At 44.9% G+C, this 24,936-nt stretch overlaps 1 protein-coding gene across 2 annotated transcripts in view; it reads right to left on the bottom strand.

Annotated features, from left to right (window-relative positions):
* The window catches only part of LOC143958224 (uncharacterized protein HI_0077-like), a 66,735-nt gene that overhangs the window by 30,987 nt on the left and 10,812 nt on the right, over positions 1-24,936 (bottom strand). For both annotated transcript variants that reach the window (XM_077467723.1, XM_077467721.1), the window contains exons 3-6: positions 22,559-22,677; positions 19,906-20,008; positions 11,163-11,263; positions 6,394-6,543 (exon numbers count right to left, since the gene is read on the bottom strand). In XM_077467723.1, the coding sequence (XP_077323849.1) occupies positions 6,394-6,543; positions 11,163-11,263; positions 19,906-20,008; positions 22,559-22,677 (473 nt within the window). The remainder of the gene's footprint in view (positions 1-6,393; positions 6,544-11,162; positions 11,264-19,905; positions 20,009-22,558; positions 22,678-24,936) is intronic.

The following is a 24,936-nucleotide window of genomic DNA, read 5'->3' as shown; positions in this document are numbered from 1 at the left end:
GGAATGTAAAGGGGGGAACCGGATGTAAAGGGGGACCCAGATGTAAAGGGGGGACCCAGATGTAAAGGGGGGGACCCGGATGTAAAGGGGGAACTCAGGCCTAAAGGGGGGACTCAGACCTAAAGGGGGGACTCAGACCTAAAGTAGAGACTCAGACCTAAAAGGGGGGACTCGGATGTAAAGGGGGACCCGGATGTAAAGGGGGGACCCAGTTGTAAACGGGGGACCCGGATGTAAAGGGGGGACTCGGATGTAAAGGGGGGACCCGGATGTAAAGGGGGGACTCGGATGTAAAGGGGGATTCAGATGTAAAGGGGGGACCCGGATGTAAAGGGGGAACTCAGGCCTAAAGGGGGGACTCAGACCTAAAGTAGGGACTCAGACCTAAAAGGGGGGACTCGGATGTAAAGGGGGACCCGGATGTAAAGGGGGGACCCGGATGTAAAGGGGGGACCCGGATGCAAAGGGGGGACCTGGATGCAAAGGGGGGACCTGGATGCAAAGGGGGGACTCGGACCTAAAGGGGGGACTCGGACCTAAAGGGGGGACTCGGACCTAAAGGGGGGACTCGGACCTAAAGGGGGGACTCGGACCTAAAGGGGGGACTCGGACCTAAAGGGGGGACTCGGATGTAAAGTTATTTCTTCTTTCGTTTATAAAAGTTTTTTTTGGGCCTGCGAATATTTGTAAAATATACAATATAGCCCTTCTAATGAAAAGTTTGGAGACCCCCCAGGCATAGGAAAACAAGGACGGCAGTGGAGGGGGCTGGTGTGTCACCCACTTAGGGAAAAGATAACTTTATATAAAAAAATATATAAAACTCATGAGCTCTCTGTTGATGCAGTGCGTAGTTAATGAAGTGATGCCGTGTTACATATTTACCGTGACCGGCCCTCGTAGATGAATTCCATCATTTGGATAGGCTGGTTGTGTGCGATGTTTATGTATAAAATGATAAAGAACATTTTACCTTAAAGCTAAAAAAAAGATCCATCAAGTATAAAGCTATTCCAACAGTGTCCTAATACTGACAGGACTGTACTGACCAGTTCATTGGATTTATTTAAAGAGGGTCTTTGGATGGTTTATCGGAAACCCGAGCCGGAATGTGTTGTCGGAACACAACTTCGGCGTTGCTATGGATACGGGGATACTTATCGTTCCATGCAAAATTAGTAAGTGTTACGTGACGCTCAGACAGCTCCTTGGATTGTGCGGAGACGAACATATTTGGAAGGAACTTTTAAGGCTTACTTCAAAAATTGCAAAACAAAGTCGTTTATCCTACTTCCTAGAAACAGGTATGCAGAGAAATATAATTAAAAACTAAAAAGGTATAAAGGGAATGCGATCGTGTAGGTCTAAGATGTTGGAGAAACAATTAACCCTTTTGCTGCCAGAGCCAGTTTTGCTAATTTTTTTTGTACATGTTAAGATAACTGAAGATTAGTTAAAACCCCAAACACTACATATTTACTGATAGCAGAGACCCTGGAGAATAAAATGGTGGTAGTTGCAAGGTTTTTTTTTTCTGTCACATTAGCGCAATGGTTTATCAAACCCATATTTTCAGTAAAACATACATGGAAGATAATTTTAGTGCACACACGTTCAACATATTACTTAATTTTTGGTAAGTAATAACAAAATTAGGTTGTGTCGAGTAAATAGATACCCAACATGTCAAGCCTTAAAACTGCACATGCATGATAGACAGTGACAAACTTTGATACCTCAATTATCTACAGGTGAGGATTTAAAAGGCCCTACATACAGGTCATCAGTTTTGAGTTAACTGTGCTGGCCCTAGAACTGTTGCTCTCAATCTGTTGTGCATGGTACTATCCATTGGGGTTGATTTACTAAAAGTGGAGAGTGTAAAATCTGGTGCAGCTCTGCACGATAGCCAATAAGCTTGTAACATCAGTTTGTTTAGTTACGCTTTGACAAAAAAAACCTGGCAGCTGATTGGTTTCTATGCAGAGCTGCAACACTCTGCAAGCGCTCTGTGGGGTCCAAGGGGTTAAAGCAGGTGGTGAGAAAGCAACACGACGCTGCCTGCTTTAACCCCTTGTTTGCTGTACAGCACAAGGTTGCAGGGCACTTGCAGAGTGGCCTCATTCACTTGAATGGCAGGTGCTACACCCACCAACCATGACAGGGCATACAACTCTTGCTGCAGCTACGACGCGTGCACATCCCTGGCCACTGCAGCTAAAGGGGGTGCGCGGTTGGGGAGGGGGTAATAAAAGCACATCTTAAAAGCTTTGTAAAGGTTCATGTTTTTTCACCTTATCCCGACATATTACTGGAACCATGTCCTGTGGTCTGAGACCAAGATAAACTTATTTGGTTCAGATGCTGTCAAGTGTGTGTGGAGGCAACCAGGTGAGGAGTACAAAGACAAGTGTGTCTTGCCTACAGTCAAGCATGGTGGTGGGAGTGTCATCAGGGCCGCTGATAGGGCAGTACAATCAGCCCTGATGTACTGGGCCCGCCCAGATCAGCTACACATTGGGGCCCGGGCATCATAAACAATTTGTTACTTCGTTTAAAAAAAAACATTTTCTAAACTCTTCCCTGATTCCACTTGCTTACAGAGTGGGTAAATTGTTTTCCTGGGCCTCATCTGGTCAACGCAGGGGCTCAGGAGGGGAGCACAACAGTGGGACTATTTCTTTATTTTCGGGGCGCATATACTTTTATTAGTCCCGGCTGGCGGAGTGATATTGTCATTCTCCGATCGGCTCCCGGCTGCAATCCTCCCCAGATGTGAAGAAGCTGAATGGCTGGCAGGGAAGAGCAGGAGGAGATCGTAGCTGCACTGGACACAGTGAGTGGGAAATAGAGGAAAGAATACTCACTGTGTCCTATTATATATCTCACAGCAGGGTACAATCATCACACAGGCAGCACAGCAGGGTCTCTGTCATGGCTCTGTGTTACATTGCTTTTGGGTGCTGACTTTGTTATGGTTGTACTGTTACAGTCTGTTATATGCAATACAGCCATAAGTTAACTAAGTCAGCACTCAACAGCCATGTGACATAAAGCCATGATACATTCATGATAACTTCATGATAGAGCCCCTGCTTACTGTGATGCCTGTGTGATAATTGTAACCTGATGATAATAAGAAACATGCTACTTTAAAAACTAATTTGGAGGAGCAGTAAACATGCAGCGGAGCTGCATTTTTACTGCCCCCCAAACCAATCCCCTTTAATTGCTTCCCATCGTTGCTGGACTGGAAGGTTGATGATATCTCGATATCATCAATAATAGGCTCAATCCTCACGATATGCTCTTGAACAAGCAAATGATCAAACTGATCTTAGCTTGAGCAGATGCTTTGGAGGGTAGAGGACAGATATGGGGTCTAAAAGACCTCATATCTCCCTATAAAGTGGACCTGTTATGGCCCTTGCTATCGCAAGGAATGTTGTCCACCCCCTGTGAAAGGAAAAATGACAATAAAAAATGTAAAGATACAGTGTAAGATTTTTTTTATTTGTAATTAATAAAATAAAATTGAAAAGAAATGTAAACTGCCCCCTGCTCCTTCATGCTTACTAATTGCAAACATGTTTTGGCTTCACATGCATATGTAAACGGCAACAAACCTGCATTTCACTTCAAGTCGGGGTCAGGGGTGGGGGCAAGGGCGTGGTTGAAGGGGGCCCTGTCAGGTAGGCTGTACGGGGCCCCATGATTTCTAACAGCGGCCCTGAGTGTCATGGTCTGGGGCTGCATGAGTGCTGCCAGCACTGGGGGGCTACAGATCATTGAGGGAACCATGAATGCCAACATGTACTGTGACATACTGAAGCAGAGCATAATCCCCTCCCTTCAGAGACTGGGCCGCAGGGCAGTATTCCAACATGATAGCGACCCCAAACACACCTCCAAGACGACCACTGCCTTGCTAAAGAAGCTAAGGGTAAAGGTGATGGACCGGCCAAGCATGTCTCCAGACCTAAACCCTATTGATCATCTGTGAGGTATCCTCAAATAGAAGGTAGAGGAGCGCAAGGTCTCTAACATCCATCAGCTCCTCTGTGCAGTTGGTTTTGCAGAGAGAGGCCCCGATTCTCCTCTTATCGGGTCCCTCTTCGCTGCTCCTGGCCCCTCCCTTCTGTTGAGTGCCCCCACAGCAAGGAGGTTGCTATGGGGGCACCCAAGCGGAGTCACAGCTTTGTGTGTCCATTCAGACACAGAGCCAAGACCTGGCCCTGCCCCCTTTCTCTTCTGACTGACTGACTGATTGACATCCATGGGAGCCAAGGGCACTGCTGCTGTGTCTCAACCAGGAGGGAGAGGCTCTGACGGCTAAGACACTCATGGACAATGCTGGAGAGAGACGGGGCTCAGGTAAGTAATTAGGGGGGTGCTGGGGAGGCTGCTACACACAGAAGGTTTTTTTATCTCAATGCATAGAATGTATTAAGATTAAAAAAAAACCTTCTGCCTTTACAACCACTTTAAATTTGCGTGCGCCAGTGAAATGGCGACAAACTTCAGTACCCCATATTTTCTATAGGCGATGCTTCAAAAGCCCCCTATAGATATCAGTTTAGTGTTACAGAGGAGGTCTGGTGCTAGAAATATTGCTCTCACACCGGCGCATGCGTTTAGGTTGGTACGTGCTTATACATAGCGGTGGGGGCCTCTATAAAAAACAAATTTGGGGGGGGGGGCGGGGTTTATGCGCCTGGGTGTAACACTATTTTTTTTTTTTTTGCAAAAAATAAATAAAACATTTTTTATTCATCACATAGGGGACAAAAAGTCCCCTATCTGATGATTTTTAGGTGACATGTCTCCTCTGGGCTTCACTGAATGTATTGCAATGCAGATCACATTGCAATACATCCCCTCCTGTCTATGCTAGCCGGGGACAAAGAGAGACTGACCCAGAACTGATGTCATACACGAAAAAAAACTTTTTTCTTCATTTCGGTTATAACATTTTGCAAATAAATATCCTTTTATATATATTATATTAGGGCCGTGGAAATTAAAGATTAATTCCTCGATTAATTGATTCATTTTTTTGATTGATGAAAATTCTTTTGATCATACACACCTCTTCACCTCTTCGTGCTACAGTTTGAATTTAAAACGTATTTGTGTGAACTGTGAAGTTAAGTCATGGATTGTGGAAACTAACTAGTGTCGGGTGATTGTATATAGTGTATACCACATTTACCACCGACTAATGCAGAGTTGGAATGCAATCAGATCAGCTAGAAGTAGTTGGATCTGTATGTGCATTATAATTAATTGGAATGAGTCGATTAATAATAAAAAAAAAAAAAATCGATTAATCGAACACTAAAATATTAATCAGTAACAGCCCTAATTATATATATATATATATATATATATATATATATATATATATATATATATATATATATATATATATATATATATATATATATATATATATATTTTACATACTGTGACCAGAGTAATACAATTATAAAACTGACTCTGGGCTGCGGGGTGAACAGGATTTTTTTTTCACACACTATGATTGCTTATTACAGTGAATATCTATCACTGTTATAAACAACCATTTTTTGAGCTTCTCCCATCCTTTGGAACTCCCTCCCCCAATCTGTCCGACTGTCCCCTAATCTATCCATCTTTAGACGATCCCTGAAAACCCTTCTCTTCAAAGAAGCCTTTCCTGCTTCTAACTAATACTGTTTTACTTCCTCCATCAGCTCATCCCCCACAGCTATTACCTTTTGTATCAATTGCCCCTTCCTTTTTAGATTGTAAGCTCTAACAAGCAGGGCCCTCTTATTCCTCTTGTACCAAATTGTAATGTAACTGTAATGTCTTCCCTCATGTTGTAAAGCGCTGAGCAAACTGTTAGCGCTATATAAAACCTGTATAATAATAATAATAATAATTTTTACTGAATGAAATAGATTAATTCAGTGTGTATTGTGGTGATTAGCTGTGATTTGCCCCAGATAATCACATGGTACTGATTGGCCCTGTCTGTATGTGATTATTGTGACTAATCACAGTGATCAACACAATAGTATACAATGGATGGCATGAATCAAAGACATTCATTGTGTACAATTGTCATGTGATCTGTTGTGATTGGCCACAGCGATCACATGGTACCAGCAGTGGACTGGTACACTGATCTGTCACCCGCTGTGTCCGGTGGACAAAGCAGGTAACAGATCACGCTTGAGTGTGGCCTGTGGGGCACATGAAAGGCGCAATTCTGGGAGGACATCGTTTTACAATAAGCCGGGCAGGAAAGGGTTAAAGAACCCATCTCATAATGATAATAATGATGGTAAAGTGTCTTTCCTCCATATGTCCTTTCAATTATATATGTGGAATGTCATTACGTCTTACCAATGTCCCTCCTTTTCCTCTCTTGATCCTGCCAGGTTGTACTATGGTGAGGTTTTCTTTTCTCTTCGGTTGGGCTGGTGGTTGTGTCTGACCGATGTCTGCAATCTTTCCTGTGTTCCATAATTCCTGTGCTTGCTGAGTGAGCTTTGCCTTGGAAGAGGATGATGAATATTTACTTTTAATTAACTCAAAATGTACAAAGAAAAAATCTTCAACATTATGGGAGTTATTTACTAAAGGCAAATCCACTTTGCACTGCAAGTGCCCTTGGAAGTGCAGTCGCTGTGCTGTAGATCCGAGGGGGACATGCAAGGAAAATAAAAAACAGCATTTAGCTTGCACATGATTGGATGATAAAATCAGCAGAGCTTCCCCTCATTTCAGATCTACCCCTCAGATTTACAGCGACTGCACTTCCAAGTGCACTTGTAATGCAAAGTGGATTTGCCTTTCGTAAATCAACCCCCAATGTCACCAGTTTATTCGAATACAGACCATCAATGCTGCTCTATGCTAGATATAGGAGGTGTGACAATTTAATTCCAAGAATGGATTGAAAACAAAACAAAACAAAAACATTGCTTATCTATACACTAATGTCTGGTGTCACCTTCACAGCAGTCCCAGAATCTGTGCAGCAAATAAATGACATTACTATAGAGCCATATACAGTGCCTTAAAAAGTATTCACACCCCATGACATTTTCCACATTTTGTCATATTACAACCAAAAATGTAAATGTATTTTATTGGGATTTTATGTGATAGACCAACACAAAGTGGCACATAATTGTGAAGTGCAAGGAAAATTATAAATGGTTTTCAATTTTTTTTTACAAATAAATATGTGAAAAACTAACACTGCACATCACCCTGAACACACCATCCCCACCGTGAAACATGGTGGTGGCAGCATCATGTTGTGGGGATGGTTTTCTTCAGCAGGGACAGGGAAGCTGGTCAGAGTTGATGGGAAGGTGGATGGAGCCAAATACAGGACAATCTTAGAAGAAAACATGTTTTCCCCACACAGAGTGTTTTGCTTTTAGGCCAAAAAGTTCAATTTTGGTCTCATCCGACCAGATCACCTTCTTCCACATGTTTGCTGTGTCCTCCACATGGCTTCTCACAAACTGCAAACAGGACTTCTTATGGCTTTCTTTCACCAATGTCTTTCTTCTTGTCACTCTTCCATAAAGGGCAGATTTGTGGAGAGACGACTAAGGCCGCGTACACACGGGCGGATTGTCTGCCCAACTAAGTTCGTCAGACAATCCGACAGACAATCCGTTCAAAATTTGCATGAACGGACTTGACCACACACGATGAGCAGACAGTCCGCTGAAAGCGTGCGTGATGACGTGTACAGCACGTATGACGGGACTAGAAAAACGACGTCCTATACACTGCAATGCAACCTTCGGCCGTGTAAATCCTTTCTGAGCATGCGCCATACTTAGTCCGTCCAACTTGCCTACACACGAGCGGACTGTCCGCTGAAACCAAGTTTGGACGGACAAAACCAAGTTTGAACGGACTGTCTTACGGAAATTCCCTAAGACTTTGTTCGTCAGATTGTCCGCTGAAGCCCACACACGAGCGGATTGTCCGCTGAAACACGGTTCAGCGGACTAAGTTGGACAGACAATCCGCCCGTGTGTACGCGGACTAATAGTTGTCCTGTGGACAGATTTTCCCACCTGAGCTGTGGATCTCTGCAGCTCCTCCAGAGTTACTATGAGCCTCTTGGCTGCTTCTCTGATGAATGCTCTCCTTGCCCGGCTGGTCAGTTTAGGTGGACGGCCATGTCTTGGTAGGTTTGCAGTTGTTCCATACTCTTTCCATTTTCGGATGATGGATTGAACAGAGCTCCGTGATATGTTCAAAGCTTGGGATATATTTTTTTTATAACCTAGAAAAAAGGTTTGTGTGACTGAGGGTGTAGTTGCCACCATCCCTATTAGACATTAATAATTTGAAAGGCCTCACACTGAACGGGATTTTAGAAGGCAACTAAAGCAATGACAAATTACCATTTTATTTTGTTTAATTATTCTTTCTTTATTTTAGTTAGAAATTACTTTTCAATAAAAAAAAAAAATAGGATTTTTTTTTACATGCATCTCTAATTTGTACAGAATACATAGCCTGGGCAGTAGCCTCAATTATACTTAATTATGCATAACATGGATCATATATGGGACAGACAGTGGTATTCAGTGAAGTGAAAACGGGTCACATGAGTGCAAAACGAATTGCACTCCTGTGACCCTTAGACCCCTTTCACACTGGGTCGTTTTGCAGGCGCTATTGCGCTAAAAATTGCACCTGCAAACCGACCTGAAACAGCCGCTGCTGTGTCTCCAGTGTGAAAGCCCAAGGAGCAGTGCGCTGGCACAATGGTAAAAAAAAAAAGTCCTGCTAGCAGCATCTTTGGAGTTGTGAAGGAGTGGTGTATACACCACTTCTGCCTACTGAAATCAATGGGGCAGCGCGGCTATACCGCCGGCAAAGCGCTGTCGCAATACCGCTTTGTGGTGGTTTTAACCCATTCTCGGCTGCTAGTAGGGGGGGGGGGGAACTGCCTCGCTAGCGGCTGAATACCGCCGCTAAAAATAGCGCCGTTTTACCACCAACGCCGCTTCCGCCCCCGGTGTGAAAGGGGCCTTAGGAGAAGCCCAGCCTAACAAGCTCAGGCTGGACTTCTCCTTTAAAGCAGAATTCTGGCTGAAATATGTCTTTTAAGATAAAAATACCCCTAGAATACTCATGCCTTGTGCAATGTAACAAAGGTATGCTGTAAACAATGCCCCAGTTTTCTATCTGTGCAGCATTGTTTTCTTACTGTGTGAAGTTTCTGCACAGCGCAGCCATTTCCAGTGTGGGCATCTGAAGCCACAGTGTCCTTCTTTCTGGATTCCGTGCATGCTGGCTACCCAGCATGCACCTGCCAATATCGCGCACATGCAGTGTATTGTATTTTCGGTCAGCTTGGCACAGCCATGCCAAGCTGACCAAAATTTTCCATAGACGCCAATATTAAATGTTACTGTAGCCGTGCAATGCCAAGCTGGGCAAGAATTTCCATAGACGCCATGCCAAGCTGACCAAGATCTACCAGGGGCCAATGCAAAACCGGAAATGACGCACAGTGCCGCGGCCCCCTAGAGGAGGAAGTGAAATTAGATATAGGAATAAATCAGGTACCGTATTTATCGGCGTATAACACGCACTTTTTTTCCACCTAAAATCAGGGGGAAATCGGGGGTGCGTGTTATACGCCGATCCCCCGCGGTTTCTATCCCTTTCTGCCACTCTCTGCGGCTTCTGAGTATTTTCGGCTATCGTCGGCCATTCTCGGCTATCTTTGGCCGCTCTCGGCTATTTTCAGCTGCACTCGGCCATTCTCGGCGGCTTTCAGAAAGCTGAAAGCCGCCGAGAACGCCCAATTGTGGCCCAAAATAGCCGAGAACAGCCGAGTGCGGCCGACAATACCCGAAGGCCGCTGAGAACGGCTGGGAACTACTGAGCACCGCCGAGATACACAGGACATCCACTCTGTATCTCGGCGGCGCCATTTTTAAATGGCAAACACACTAACAAGACTGCAAATGACTGACAAGGCTGCAACGTAAGGCTGAAAATGACTGACAAGGCTGCAGATGGGCATTTAAATGTAAGTTTTTTTCCTTAAACTTCCCTCCTAAAAGTTTTTTTCTTTTAAATTTCCTCCTAAACTTGGGGTGCGTGTTATACGCCGATAAATACGGTAAGTGAACAGAAAAAAATAAAAAATCACCAATTTTAAGGATGCACATTAGTGCTGCATGGTGAGGAGTGAAAAATGTGGGTGGAACTCCGCTTCAAATTACAGACAGGTGGACTCTATTTTAGGTGAACGCACTTGGTTCCACTAGAGTTTAGTTAGGGGTATCAGCGTAAAGGGGGCTAAATACAAAATGCACACCACAATTTTTACATATTTGTAAAAAAACATGAAAACCATTCATAATTTTCCCTCCACGTCACAATTATGTGCCACTTTGTGTTGGTCTATCACATAAAATCCCAATAAAATACATTTACGTTTTTGGTTATAAAATGACAAAATGTGGAAAATTTCAAGAGGTGTGAATACTTTTTCAAGGCACTGAACTTATACTTTTGTTTTCTGTTGATGGGGCACACTGGCAGCATTTGATGGGGCACACTGGCTGCAATTGATGGGGCACACTGCAAGCAATTGATGGGGCACACTGCAAGCAATTGATGGGGCACACTGCAAGCAATTGATGGGGCACACTGCAAGCAATTGATGGGGCACACTGCAAGCAATTGATTGGGCATAGTGGTGGCAATTGATTGGGCATAGTGGTGGCAATTGATTGGGCATAGTGGTGGCAATTGATGGGCACAGTGTCGGCAATTGATGGGCACACTGGCAGCAATTGATGGGTACAGTAGCTGTGTTTGATGGCACAGTAGTGGCAATTTATGGGTACAGTGGCTGCACTTGATGGGGTTTTTTTTGTCAGTTTGTTTGCACCCCCCCCCCCCACCCCCAATTTTTTTTAGCACTAGCTGCCACTGCACCTGACACTTTAAAGCTCCAAAATGCATACATGCGAGTACACTTTCTGCTTTTCCATAAATGGGTCAGGTATGTTTTTGACTCGGTGGAAGGTCGTTAAGGGCCCATAGGAAATTATCCAAAAAATTTACCACCAGCCACCACTGAATGCTGCCATATAAGACAATGACCATCTCACCTTCTCTTCCGGATCTGCAGTACAAAGGATTCTACAGGCCCAATAAGTCAATGAACATTCGTCTTCTACCCCTTTAGCACTTTCTCCAGATTCCGTACTACCTGGGGAAAAAAAACACATCTGTTATAGCTTTTTATTGTCTGTAAATATGAATTAATACAGTTAAAAAAAAAAGCTCATTTAATAAATTCAATTTACGGATTTGTAAAACGTCATTGTCTTCAAGAATAAGATCTGCACTATGAAAGGACGATGTCTGTCAGTCTAGTGAGTATCAAATAGAGTTTTACATGTACAGTGAGGGAAAAAAGTATTTGATCCCCCTGCTTATTTTGTACGTTTGCCCACTGACAAAGAAATGATCAGTCTATAATTTTAATGGTCTGTTTATTTTAACAGTGAGAGACACAATAACAACAAAAATATCCAGAAAAACGAGCATGCACGGGTGCCCCCATGGAAAGTGGAGGGGCCTACAGCGCAGCGGGGGACCCCACAAGAAGAGGATCGGGGCTGCTCTGTGCAAAATAATTGCATACAACAGGTAAGCATAGACTTTGTGATACTAATCTCAGCTTGTTACCTGTATAAAAGACACCTGTCCACAGAAGCAATCAGATTCCAATCTCTCCACCATGGCCAAGACCAAAGAGCTGTCCAAGGATGCCAGGGACAAGATTGTAGACCTACACAAGGCTGGAATGGGCTACAAGACCATCGCCAACTGATACAAACAAACCCAAGGATAAACCGAGGTAAAAACCAAGCTTTACTTACCACCAGCCCACAGACAACCAATTAACCTGTCTAACAGTATGCGTTAAAAACAGGGGTTTAGTCTCACCAAGCAGCTTGGTGAGAGGGTGACAACAGTTGGTGTTATTATTTGCAAAATACACAAAATAATTGTCAATCTCCCTCGGTCTGGGGCTCCATGACCGGATGGAAGATCTCACCTCGTGGTGTTTCAATGATCATGAGAACGGTGAGGAATCAGCCCAGAACTACACGGGAGAACCTTGTCAATGATCTCAAGACAGCCGGGACCATAGTCATCAAGAAGATAATTGGTAAAAAACACTACACTATGAAGGACTGAAATCTTGCAGCACCTGCTAGGTCCCTCTGCTTGAGAAAGCACATGCACAGGAACATCTGAAGTTTGCTAATTAACATCTGAATGATTTAGAGGAGAACTGGGTGAAAGTGTTGTGGTCAGATGAGACCAAAATCCAGCTCTTTGACATCAACTCAACTTTCCGTGTTTGGAGGAGGAGGAATGCTGCCTATGACCCCAAGAACACCATCCCCACCATCATACATGGAAGTGAAAACATTGTGCTTTGGTGGTTTTTATTTCTGCTAAGGGGACAGGACAACTTCACATCAAAGGGACGATGGACGGGGCCCTTGTACCGTCAAATTTTGGGTGTGAACCTCCTTCCCTCAGCCAGGGCATTGAAAATGGGTCATGGATGGGTATTCCAGCATGACAATGACCCAAAATACAAGGCCAAGGCAACAAAGGAGTGTCTCAAGAGGGAGCACATTAATGTGCTGGAGTGGTGGCCTAGCCAGTCTCCAGACCTTAATCCCATAGAAAATATGTGGAGGGAGCTGAAGGTTCACCTTATCAAACATCAGCCTCGAAAACTTAATGACTTGAAGAGGATCTGCAAAGAGGAGTGGGAAAAAATCCCTCCTGAGATGTGTGCAAACCTGGAGGCCAACTACAAGAAATGTCTGACCTCTGATTGCCAACAAGGGTTTTGCCACCAAGTACCAAGTCATGTTTTGCGAAGAGGTCAAATACTTATTTCACTCATTAAAATGCAAATCAATTTGTAACTTTTTTGAAATGCGTTTTTCTGGATATTTTTGTTGGTATTCTGTCTCTCACTGTTAAAAGTTACAGACTGATCATTTCTTTGTCAGCGAGCAAACATACAAAATCAGCAAGGGAGCAAATACTTTTTTCCCCTCACTATATGTAAAACTCAGCTAGAAAATGACCTAGAAACCCCAAACATTATTATATATTTTTTTAAGCAGAGGCCCTAGAGAAATAAAAAACGGTGGGGGTTGTAATTTTGTGTCACGGGGTATTTGCGCAGTGGTTTTTCAAACGCAAATACAGTTTAAAGCATTTTTGGTGCACACAAACAGAACGTAATACCCAATTGTTTGGTATAATATAAAACAGGGCTCAACAAATCCCGGAGAATTTGCATCCTAGAATTTGCATCCTGGCACGACACAGCTGGGGTATTCTGTCTCCGTGTGGACCCCGACCCCCGCCGTGCGATCGCATCGGGATGCGCAGGCCAGTAATTGAGGCAGTGGGTTTGCGGCCTTCTGAAGTCCTTCTGTAATCTGGCGCCATCTTGTGGTGGATGTTAATATTACAACACATCCAATGCTAATGCAATGCTAATGGAGCTTCAAAGCCCTGCCTGTTTTCACTGCCCGCCCATCTCCTTCCCAAAGTGGAGAAGAGAAGGAAGTGATTGCGGGCGTCATCTGGTGCCTTTTGCCTAACGGTGAGTGTGGTGGCTGGTTTAAATAGCTTCATATAGCCTTTTTTATTTTTTTCATAAAAGCTTTTATTTTTTTTCTATTTTTTAAAGTAAAAAAACTGTTAATTTTAATTAAGGAAAAAAAAAAATTATTATTTGTAATCTCCCTGCTTGGCCCCTTTCACATGGGCTGTCTGATCAGGTTCGCCTGTCAGTTTTTCAGGCGGACCTGTTCGGACCCTTAGCGGGGATATGGCGGTAAACAGGGCCAGATTAACAGCATCATGGGCCTGGTGCTGAGGATTTTGGTGGGCCTTTTTTACGGAAACAAAATGAAAATGCAAAAATGTTTTACTAAAACAAATTAAATATACTTTCACCAGTAATATCGGCCGTGCAGCCTTTGAGCAGCAGGAACACCCCCAATACCACCTGCTATGCGGTCTCTCAACAGCAGCAACATAGGAGACCACATTTCCAAACTGCCATTCAGGGAGATCCCCCCCTTCCCAAAAAAAAAAAAGAGGGGGGATGTAGTCTCGGGTTGATGGGGAAATAGGTGGCGGGGGGTGATTTTTCAGGCAAATGGCACTTAGCACTTAAAATCATCCTGACGCTATGCTTGATATGGCATCGGGATGATCAAATTCCATTATTTCTATTACTACATTGTAATATATAGTGAAATAGTTCAACTCACCATGATGCATTATCAGTGGGAACCTGAGCTTGTCACTTCCCACCAGATGCAGTGTGTCGCTTGCCACCATTGCCTGCTGCCAGATGCCACCCGCAGCCTGCCACCAGATACAGTGTGCCACTTGCCACCAGATACAATGTGCCACTTGCCATCAGCATGCCACCAGATACAGTGTGCCACTTGCCACCAGCAGCCTGTCACCAGATACAGTGTGCCACTGGCAGCCTGCCACCAGATACAGTGTGCCACTTGCCACCAGATACAGTGTGCCACCAGATACAGTGCCACTAGCAGCCTGCCACCAGATACAGTGTGCCACTTGCCACCAGATACAGTGTGCCACTTGCCACCAGCAACCTGACACCAGATACGGTGTGCCACTTGTCACAAGCAGCATGCCAGATAGTGTGCCACTTGCTACCAGCAGCATGCCACCAGATTAAAGCGGGATTCCACCCTAAAGTGGAACCTCCGCTGATCGGAACCCTCCCCCCATCCGGTGTCACAATTGACACCTTTCAGGGGGGAGGGGGGTATTTTCACCCACTTCCGGGCATAGACTCCCACGGGAGTCTACGCCATTTCCTGCCCTGCCGCGCTGTCTGCTGGGACACACACGGGTCCCAGTGACAGCGCGGAGATTTCCTATTGCGCGGCGCAGCTCGCGCAGTAGGGAACCGGGAAGTGAAGCCGATTCGCTTTACTTCCTGATTCCCTCACCTAGAATGGTGGCGGCAGCAGCCGAGGCACGAGCGGTCGATCGGCCTCGGCATCGCTGGAACCCGGGACAGGTGAGTGTCCATTTATTAAAAGTCAGCAGCTGTAGTATTTATAGCTGCTGGCTTTTAATATTTTTTTTTGGGCGGAATCCCTCTTTAAGTGTGCCACTTGCCACCAGCAGTCTGCCACCAGATACAGTGTACCACTTGTCACAAGCAGCCTGCCACCAGATAGTGTGCCACTTGCCACCAGCAGCATGCCACTTGCCACCAGCAACCTGCCACCAGATACGGTGTGCCACTTGTCACAAGCAGCATGCCAGATAGTGTGCCACTTGCTACCAGCAGCATGCCACCAGATACAGTGTGCCACTTGCCAACAGCAGCCTGCCACCAGTTACAGTGTGCCACTTGCCACAAGCAGCCTGCCACCAGTTACAGTGTGCCACTTGTCACAAGCAGCATGCCAGATAGTGTGCCACTTGCTACCAGCAGCATGCCACCAGATACAGTGTGCCACTTGCCAACAGCAGCCTGCCACCAGTTACAGTGTGCCACTTGCCACAAGCAGCCTGCCACCAGTTACAGTGTGCCACTTGCCACAAGCAGCCTGCCAGATATAGTGTGACACTTGCCACCAGCAGCATGCCAGATACAGTGTGACACTTGCCACCAGCAGCATGTCACCAGATACAGTGTGCCACTTGCCACCAGCAGCATGTCACCAGATACAGTGTGCCACTTGCCACAAGCAGCCTTCCACCAGATACAGTGTGCCACTTGCCACAAGCCGCCTTCCACCAGATACAGTGTGCCACTTGCCACAAGCCGCCTGCCACCAGATACAGTGTGCCACTTGCCACAAGCAGCCTGCCACCAGATACAGTGTGCTACTTGCCACAAGCAGCCTGCCACCAGATACAGTGTGCTACTTGCCATCAGCAGCCTGCCACCAGCAGCAGTGTACCACCAGATACAGTGTGCCACTTGCCACAAGCAGCATGCCAGATACAGTGTACCACTTGACACAAGCAACATGCCACCAGATACAGTGTGCCATTTGCCACAAGCAGCCTGCCATCAGATACAGTGTGCCACTTGCCACCAGCAGCATGCCAGATACAATGTGCCACTTGCCACCAGCAGAATGTCACCAGATACAGTGTGCCACTTACCACCAGCAGTGTGCCACCAGATACAGTGTGCCACTTGCCACCAGCAGTGTGCCATCAGCAGCCTTCCACCAGATAGTGTGCTACTTGCCACCAGCAGCAGTGTGCAACCAGCAGCCTTCCACAAGATAGTGTGCTACTTGCCATCAGCAGCCTGCCACCAGATACAGTGTGCCACTTGCCACCAGCATGCAACCAGATACAGTGTGCCACTCGCCACCCACAGCCTGTCACCAGATACAGTGTGCCACTTACCACCAGCAGCCTGCCACTGCCTCCAAGACTCTCCCCAATTGGTTAGAAGAGACAGGGCCTGCATAGTCAATCAAATCCCTGGAGCCCCCACCCCTCCTGAGCTGGGATGGTATGGCTGTATGCCAGGAGTTTTGTTTAGACCAAGTTGTACAGGGTTGTGTGTGCAAGCTTTTGGGCTCACACTGGTGTGCTGCAGTTGGCTGCACTGCTCATGTATCTGCAGTTTTAGCTGCAGTCCTATTGATTTATATCAGGTTGCAGGTTTTTGCTGCATTTTCTGACAGTGTGCCAAAGATGCAGCATGCAGGAATTTTGGTGCGCTTTCAGAAAATGCAGAAAAAACAAACAACCTAATAGAAATCTATAGGACTGGGGGTAAAACGCAGGAAAACTGTGGATACACCAGCAATGGGCCAAAACACAGCAAATCAGTGTGAACCACCTAAAAGCACAAGGGACCACCAAGCACTGCCACAGGCTGATGACACAATTCTAAACACTTTGGCTGCAGTTATAACAGCTACTGCTGGAGAAAAAAGTTAAAAACGAGGGAAAGGGATATAAGAAACCAGTCACTGAGCTCACATGTGGACGGTCCCTGGAGGCTCATCACTCAGAGATATCCTGTTCACCTTCTATCTGCCGGTGTTTCCCACCCACACGGCTCCTTCACTGCACAGACTTCACAGAGGGGGAGGGGAAAGGCAGAGCCAACTCAGCCTCTCCCATTTGTGTAGGGGGGGAACTGTGCACTGTGACATTGTAATAACCACAGTGAGCAAACACAGATGCAGCCAGACACCCCTACATTTACACACACTTCTCCTGTCCCATAGAAGTTTATGGACAGGAAAAAAAAAAATCGGGCTTATGCTGCTGGCTGGGTGGGCCTATTTTAAGGCAGGGGCTTGGTGCTGCAGCTCCATCAGCCCCTATGTTAATCCGGCCCTGGCGGTAAATAAGTGGGAATATGGCAGAAATAAAAGCAGTCACATTCTTTAGTTAACCAGCATTAAACACTTGGTGTCACATCAGAATATATTCATTACCTACACAAGTTAAATGCCTATATATAATGTTTGGTTCTAGTTGTCTTTCTGTGTTAAATTAAAGATTGGTTAATTTTTATATTGAAAATAAAGCTTTGTCGGTCGTTAGAAAAAAAACCTGGCTCCTAACTTTTTTAGCTGGCTCCTAGATTCCAAACAAATCTGTCAACCCCCGATATAAAAGATGGTGTTACGTCGAGTAAATAGATAAGTAAACAGATATCAAATATGTCACACTCTAAAATTGCGCACGCCTGTGGAACAACGACAAACTACAGTACATTAAATCATCCATAGGCGAAGCTTTAAAATCCTTTACGGGTTATCATTGTTCTTGATCCGACGTTTGCGATGATACGCGTGTGGTGTGAGCGTTTACATATGCGTACAGGATCGATACGTTTGATCGCCTTTGTGCGCAAGCACAGGGGACAGGGGGCACTTTACATTTTTATTTTTCAATTTTATTATTTATTTTCATATTTTTACACTGTCTCTTCATTTTTGTAATTAACCACTTGCCTATTGGGCACTTAAACCCTCTTCCTGCCCAGACCAATTTTCCGCGCTGTCACACTTTGAATGACAATTGCGCGGTCATGCCACACTGTACCCAAATTACATTTTTATCATTTTTTTCACACAAATAGATTAGAGCTTTCTTTTGGTGGTATTTAATCACTGCTGGGTTTTTTATTTTTTGCTAAAAAAAATAAATACCATTTTTTTTAAAAAAAGACCGAAAATTTTGAAAAAAAAAACTGTTTCATAGTTTGCTATAAAATTTTGAAAACAGGTAATTTTTCAGGTAATTTTTCCTCATTCATTGATGTGCGCTGATGAGGCTGCACTGATAAGCTGCACTGATAAGGCGGCACTAATGGGTACTGATAGGTGGCACTGAGAGCTGGCACTGCTGGTTGGGACAGATGGGCAGCACTGATGGGCATGGATGGGTGGCACTGGTGGGCAAAGGTAGGTAGCACTGTGGGCACTGGTGGGCACTGATGAGGCAGCCACAGCTCTCTGTGTGTCCCTCTGACAGAAGCAGTGATCTGCTTTTTTTTCCCCTCACGCTGACAACGTGAGGGAAAAAAAAAAAAAAAAAAAAGACAGATTACCGATCTTCTGTTTACATCATGTGATCAGCTGTCATTGGCTGACAGCTGATCATGTGGTAAAGGGCTGGTGATCACAGAGCGTGCCACGCGTGACCCACAGGGACACGCAGGCAGCTCATGCTACGGGAGGAGGTCCAAGGACGCCCTCTCAGCAACTAAGGCCTGCTCTGTAGCCGTCTTTCGGGTATAGCGTGGGCGGAAAGTAATTAACTTTATTGCTATCACAAGGGATGAACATTCCTTGTGATAGCATGGTCAGCGACAGGTACTATAAGACCCCAAATCTCTCTTCTGTCTTTAAAAGTATCATATCAAACCAAGATTACAATAGTATGTACCCTGGGGGTGAAGGAATAGTCTGCAGGAGCTTGTGCAATGAACCCATGTTGCATTAAAAATCGCAGTTATAATGCTTTCTAGGCTCTAATGCAAAGAATTATAAATGTGCATTTTTTTTTTTCAATATCAGTTCATTCTTTTATTTTTTTTATTTTTTTAATACAAAAGATAGAATATGCATTGAAAGAGAAAAGAACTAAAGCGCAAAACCAAAATTGCTCACATAGACAAGATAAGAATATGAGAAGCTGCCAACATATAAAAGTGTTCCCACACAGATAAAATAAATGAATACAAAAGGTACGTGGCGCTAACTAAAAGTAATAATAAAAAATAATGAACAAAAATGAGTGCTATACACACAGAATATGCATTACTGCTTTAAAAAATCTATTCTACAAAAAGTTAAAGCGGGATTCCACCCTAAAGTGGAACCTCTGCTGATCGGAACCCCCCCCCCCCCCTCCGGTGTCACAATTGACACCTTTCAGGGGGGAGGGGGGTGGAGTAGGGAACCGGGAAGTGAAGCTGATTCGCTTTACTTCCTGATTCCCTCACTTCGAATGGCGGCGGCAGCAGCCGAGGCCCGAGCAGTCGATCGGCCTCGGCATCGCTGGAACCCGGGACAGGTGAGTGTCCATTTATTAAAAGTCAGCAGCTGTAGTATTTATAGCTGCTGGCTTTTAATATTTTTTTTTTGGGCGGAATCCCTCTTTAAGTTCATAAACATTTCCTATAACTGATCTCAAAATTTTTGCAATAATTCTCCTTACTAAGCAGCACTGAAGGAAATGCCGTCCCTGTAATCATATCATCTAATATATCAGGAAGGAGGAGAGCGGACATTCAGTAAAGATGATGTTGATTCTCACCTGATCGTTCACATTTATCGTTCTTCCAAGGAGTAAGGGACAATGCATTTGGAGTCTTGATATATACCTTCCCTTCACAGACCTTCACTTCATAGACTTGATTCTAAAAGAATTATATAGATAGATCAGCCAAAATGGTAAAGCCAAATAGGAGTAGCAATCATAACATTAAAGCGGAACTTCACCCATTATAATAACTCTTCTTCCTGGCTCCTCCAATTGGAGAATATTTCCTCATTTAAAAAAAAAAAGCTCTTTAATGTTGCATTGCAGCACTTCCTTCTTTCTCACCTAGGCGGGAATGATGTAGGGCCCCCGCTACTTCAGTGTGTACATGACACATGACACATCCCAGACACCTTTACTGAATGACGCATGAGAGGGATTCTGTATGGGCCACAGGTCTTTGATACCTGGCAGAGATCTACAGCACATCTGAACACGTGTGAGTGGTTCCCGTGTGTGTGTGTGTGTGCAGACGTGGCAATTATCAAGGTACCAGCATTGTGCCGCAATGCACGGAAAACCCCCATACATGTGCAGATGTGCCGCAGGCATAGCTCCCAACTGTCCCCGATTCGGAGGGACTGTCCCTGATTTAGAGCAATGTCCCTCTGTCCCTCTTTCCTCCTCATTTGTCCCTCATTTTGGTCTGATCTATATAGTTATATATATATAAAATGCACTTTTTATCTTTCAAAAAGTGTTTCCCAGCGCTAAACCTTTCATCCAAAATCTAAATAGCTGCATTTGTAAATTTTAAAAGCCAATATAAAAGAATAGTAATGGTAAAAGAAAAGTCCTTGTGGATTTCATTAACCTTTTTTTTTTGGTTAATTCTCCTTTAAGGAGGTGTGGCAGGGGGCGTGTCCTATGCCTACATACCTTTGGTAGTAGGTGTCCCTCATTCCCATCTCAAAATGTTGGGAGTTATGTGCGGGTCTCTGCTGGGCACCAAAGACTGGGAAGAGATCTTCAGCACATCTGTGCACACGCAGATTTTCAAAGATGGCAGCTCAGGACCAAAATATCACGGGGTGGGCTTTAGCTATTCATTATCAGAAAACAATGCAATGGCATCGACCACAGTGTCTTTAACCCCTTTCCGACCAGCTCACGTACATTTACTGCGGCAGGTCAGCTCTCCTGCTTGAACCGACGTACCTGTACACCGGTCCGTGCAAGGAGGATAGTGTGCGTGGCCGGTCTGATGTCCGCCGGCGACCCGCAATCGCCGTGTAGAGAGGCAGAACAGGGAACTGCCTATGTAAACAAGGTGCTTCCCCATTCTAACTAATGACATGTCAGAGATCTACTGTTCCCAGTGATCGGGAATAGTGATCTCTGTCATGAGCCCCCCCACAGTTAGAACACACCCAGGGAACACACTTAAAGTGAAACTAAAGGTTAGATTTTTATTTGTTTTAAATAACAAATATGTCATACTTACCTCCACTGTGCAGCTTGTTTTGCACAGAGTGGCACCGAATGGTGTTTTCTGGGGTCCCCTGGTGGCTCTCCTAGCTCCTCCCCGGCTCAGATAACCCCCTGGGAGAAGCGCTCTCCTGGGGGGTTACCTTGCGGGCGTGCTCCCGAGTCCTTGGCATCCATAGCTGTCGAGTGTAGGATTAGGCCCTGGCACCCGCGTCACTGGATTTGATTGACAGCAGCGCTAGCCCATGAAAAGCCGAGAATACCAGGCCGAAATCCAGCGCGTTCTCGGCGCGGGACTTTCGAGGGCTCAGGTAAGTAAATGGGGGGGGGCTGGGGGGCCACTAAGCAGCGGATGTTTTTTCCCCTTAATGCATAGAATGCACAAATCCACGTTCTGGCAGTGGAGAGGAGACCGATGGTGTGTTCCCAGTACAGAGGAACACCGATTGGTCTACTCCCCTTGCGAGTCCCCTCCCCCCACAGTTAGAATCACTCCCATAGGGAACATATTAACCCCTGCAGCACCCCCTGGTGTTAACCCCTACCCTGCCAGTCACATTTACATAGTAATTAGTGCAATTTTATAGCACCGATCGCTGTGTAAATGTGAATGGTCCCAAAAATGTGTCCGATGTGTCCACCATAATGTCGCAGTCACGGAAAAAAAAAAAACGCAGATCGCCGCCATTACTAGTAAAAATTTTTTTGAAAAAAGCCATAAATCTATCCCCTATTTTGCAGACGCTATAACTTTTGCGCAAACCAATCAATAATCGCTTACTGCGATTTTTTTTTACCAAAAATATGTAGAAGAATATGTATCGGCCTAAACTGAGGAAAAAAAAAAGTATTTTTTTTAAAAATTGGATATTTATTATAGCAAAAAGTAAAAAATATTGTGGTTATTTTTGAAAATTGTCGATCTTTTTTTGTTTATAGCGCAAAAAATAAAAACCGCAGAGGTGATCAAATACCACCAAAAGAAACCTCTATTTGTTTGGGAAAAAAAGGACGTCAATTTTGTTTGGGTGCAACGTCGCACGACCGCGCAATTGTCAGTTAAATCTACGCAGTGCCAAATCGCAAAAAGTGCTCTGGTAAGGAAGGGGGGTAAAATCCTCCGGGGCTGAAGTGGTTAAACTTCTGCTGTTAGTTCACAATCTCTAAAACCCAACGCCCCGGTCACCCCACTTCCACAGTAACAAAGATTGCACCTGACCTGTAATCCAGAAGAGGAGGATCCATCGTCCAAGAAGAACTCAAAATAATGCCAGGGGCAGGTTACCGCTAAGCGACCATTACACAGTTCTTCGATGTCCCCCTGCTCCAACGGTCCTCCTATTGTATGAAGACAAACAATGAAAACACACACCAACAACTTAATACCTCTTATTAGCCTCGCAAAGGACTTTAAAGTTGTAAAATATTCTTCACTTACCCCAAAAAGACACATAACACTTATTTTATAAATGGTTGCAATGTATTAGAATCATTTATCTACCCCGGGGCGATAACATGAGGGTGCATTTTCTCCAACGCTGTTACTCTGGATACAGCAGGTGCAAAAAAAATTCCATATGAACCTTAACCACTTCAGCCCCAGAAGATTTTACCCCCTTCCTGACCAGAGCACTTTTCGCAATTCGGCACTGCGTCGCTTTAACTGACAATTGCGCGGTCGTGCGACGTTGCACCCTAACAAAATTGACGTCCTTTTCCCCCCACAAATAGAGCTTTCTTTTTGGTGGTATTTGATCACCTCTGCGGTTTTTAATTTTTTTGCGCTATAAACAAAAAAAAGAGCAACAATTGTGAAAAAAATAACAAATTTTTTACTTTTTGCTATAGTAAATATCCCCCAAAAAATATATAAAAATTTTTTTTCCCCTCAGTTTAGGCCGATATGTATTCTTCTACATATTTTTAGTAAAAAAAAAAAAATCGCAATAAGAGTATATTGATTGGTTTGTGTACAAGTTATAGCGTCTACAAAATAGGGGATACATTTATGGCATTTTTATTATTATTATTTTTTACTAGTAATGGTAGTGATTTGCAATTTTTAGCGGGACTGCGACATTGCAGCAGACAGATCAAATGCCTATAGAGAAAGAGACGGTGTTCTGCCCAATTGAGTCCGACCATCGATATGTGTCCGTTCCGTACTGCGCATGCGCAGTACGGAGCAGACGAAGCTTCGGAAAATCTCCGAAGCTGAACGGCGCCTGCGCCGTGAGTGGAGGAGGTAGCCCCACTATCCAAGCGGACATAGGGTTTAGAATTTTAGAGGGCCCCTCGCGGGCGAGCTTCGCTCGCCACGCTTCGGGCTCGGCCTCGCTGCGTTCGGCTCTTTTTTATTCTAACTCTATGTCCACTTGGATAGTGGGGATAGAACCTGGACTCACGGCGCAGGCGCCGTTCGTCCTCGGCAATTTTCGGAATCTGTGCTCCTGTGTACTGCGCATGCGCAGTACGCAGAGGACAGCATCTGATGGAGGACCCTATTTTACAAGACAACGGCGCCCTCTAAGTGCAGCAATAAAGTTGCTAAAATTTATTAAAAATGGTTAAAAAACACTCACATTAAATTAGTGGTGTACAGGCACATCAGGGATGTAATGTTTCATCCGTATGTCCATGGGGGCGACTCGCAGGGCTGTAAGGCAGGGTTTCAGGCATCTGACTTTATGACCGATGGTTGGTGTTTTGGTCTATTCCTTGTGTTCCTCGGAATGGTCAGAGCAGATCAAATGCCTAACTGACATTTTTACCCTTTTTTGAGAACCAGTCACATTATTACAGTGATTAGTGCTAAAAATATGCACTGTCACTGTACTAATGACATGGCATTTTTATTATTAAATTTTTTTATTACTAGTAATGGCAGATATCTGCAATTTTTATCGTGACTGCGACATTACGGTGGACACATCGGACAATTTTGACACTATTTTGGGACCATTGTCATTTATACAGCGATCAGAGCTATAAAAATGCATTGATTACTGTGTAAATGACACTGGCAGGGAAGGGGTTAAACACTAGGGGGCAATCAAGGGGTTAAGTGTGTCCTAGGAAGTGATTCTAACTGTGTGGGGGGGGGGGGTGGTGGGCTACCTAGGACATCACAGCGATCACTGCTGCCGATGACAGGGAGCAGTGATCTCTGTCATGTCACAAGGCAGAACAGGGAAATGCCTTGTTTACATCTCCCCGTTCTACGGCTCCGTGACATGATCGCGGGACACACCGGTGGACATCGAGTCTGCAGGTCCCACGGGCGCGGTCACACTGTACGCGGCAGGCACGCTCACCTGCTAGCCCCGCCAATTAAAGGGGACATACAGGTACGCCCATTTGCCCACTGCTGCCATTGTGCCAATGTTTGTACCCCCGATTGTACACAGCAGGAGTCTGTAAGCAAGTTCTGGCCAATGATTCATGGCTGAGACCTGCTGATCGGCTGTGTCCAATCACAGCCCAGTGCTCTGTGTTGATAAGCAATACAGAGCTCTGAACAAAGGCAGCGATCAGTTAGTAAAAGCAGCACACTTTACACATAGTCAGGCACACATTTAACCCTTTGATTACCTGAGA

This window comes from Lithobates pipiens, unplaced genomic scaffold (genome assembly GCF_037356315.1).
Source record: "Lithobates pipiens isolate NorthernLeopardFrog02 unplaced genomic scaffold, aLitPip1_a1.2 Scaffold_6, whole genome shotgun sequence".
Taxonomy (NCBI): Eukaryota; Metazoa; Chordata; class Amphibia; order Anura; family Ranidae; genus Lithobates; species Lithobates pipiens.
Note: the sequence above shows the minus strand (reverse complement) of the source record. Positions and strands in the feature narration are given on the sequence as shown.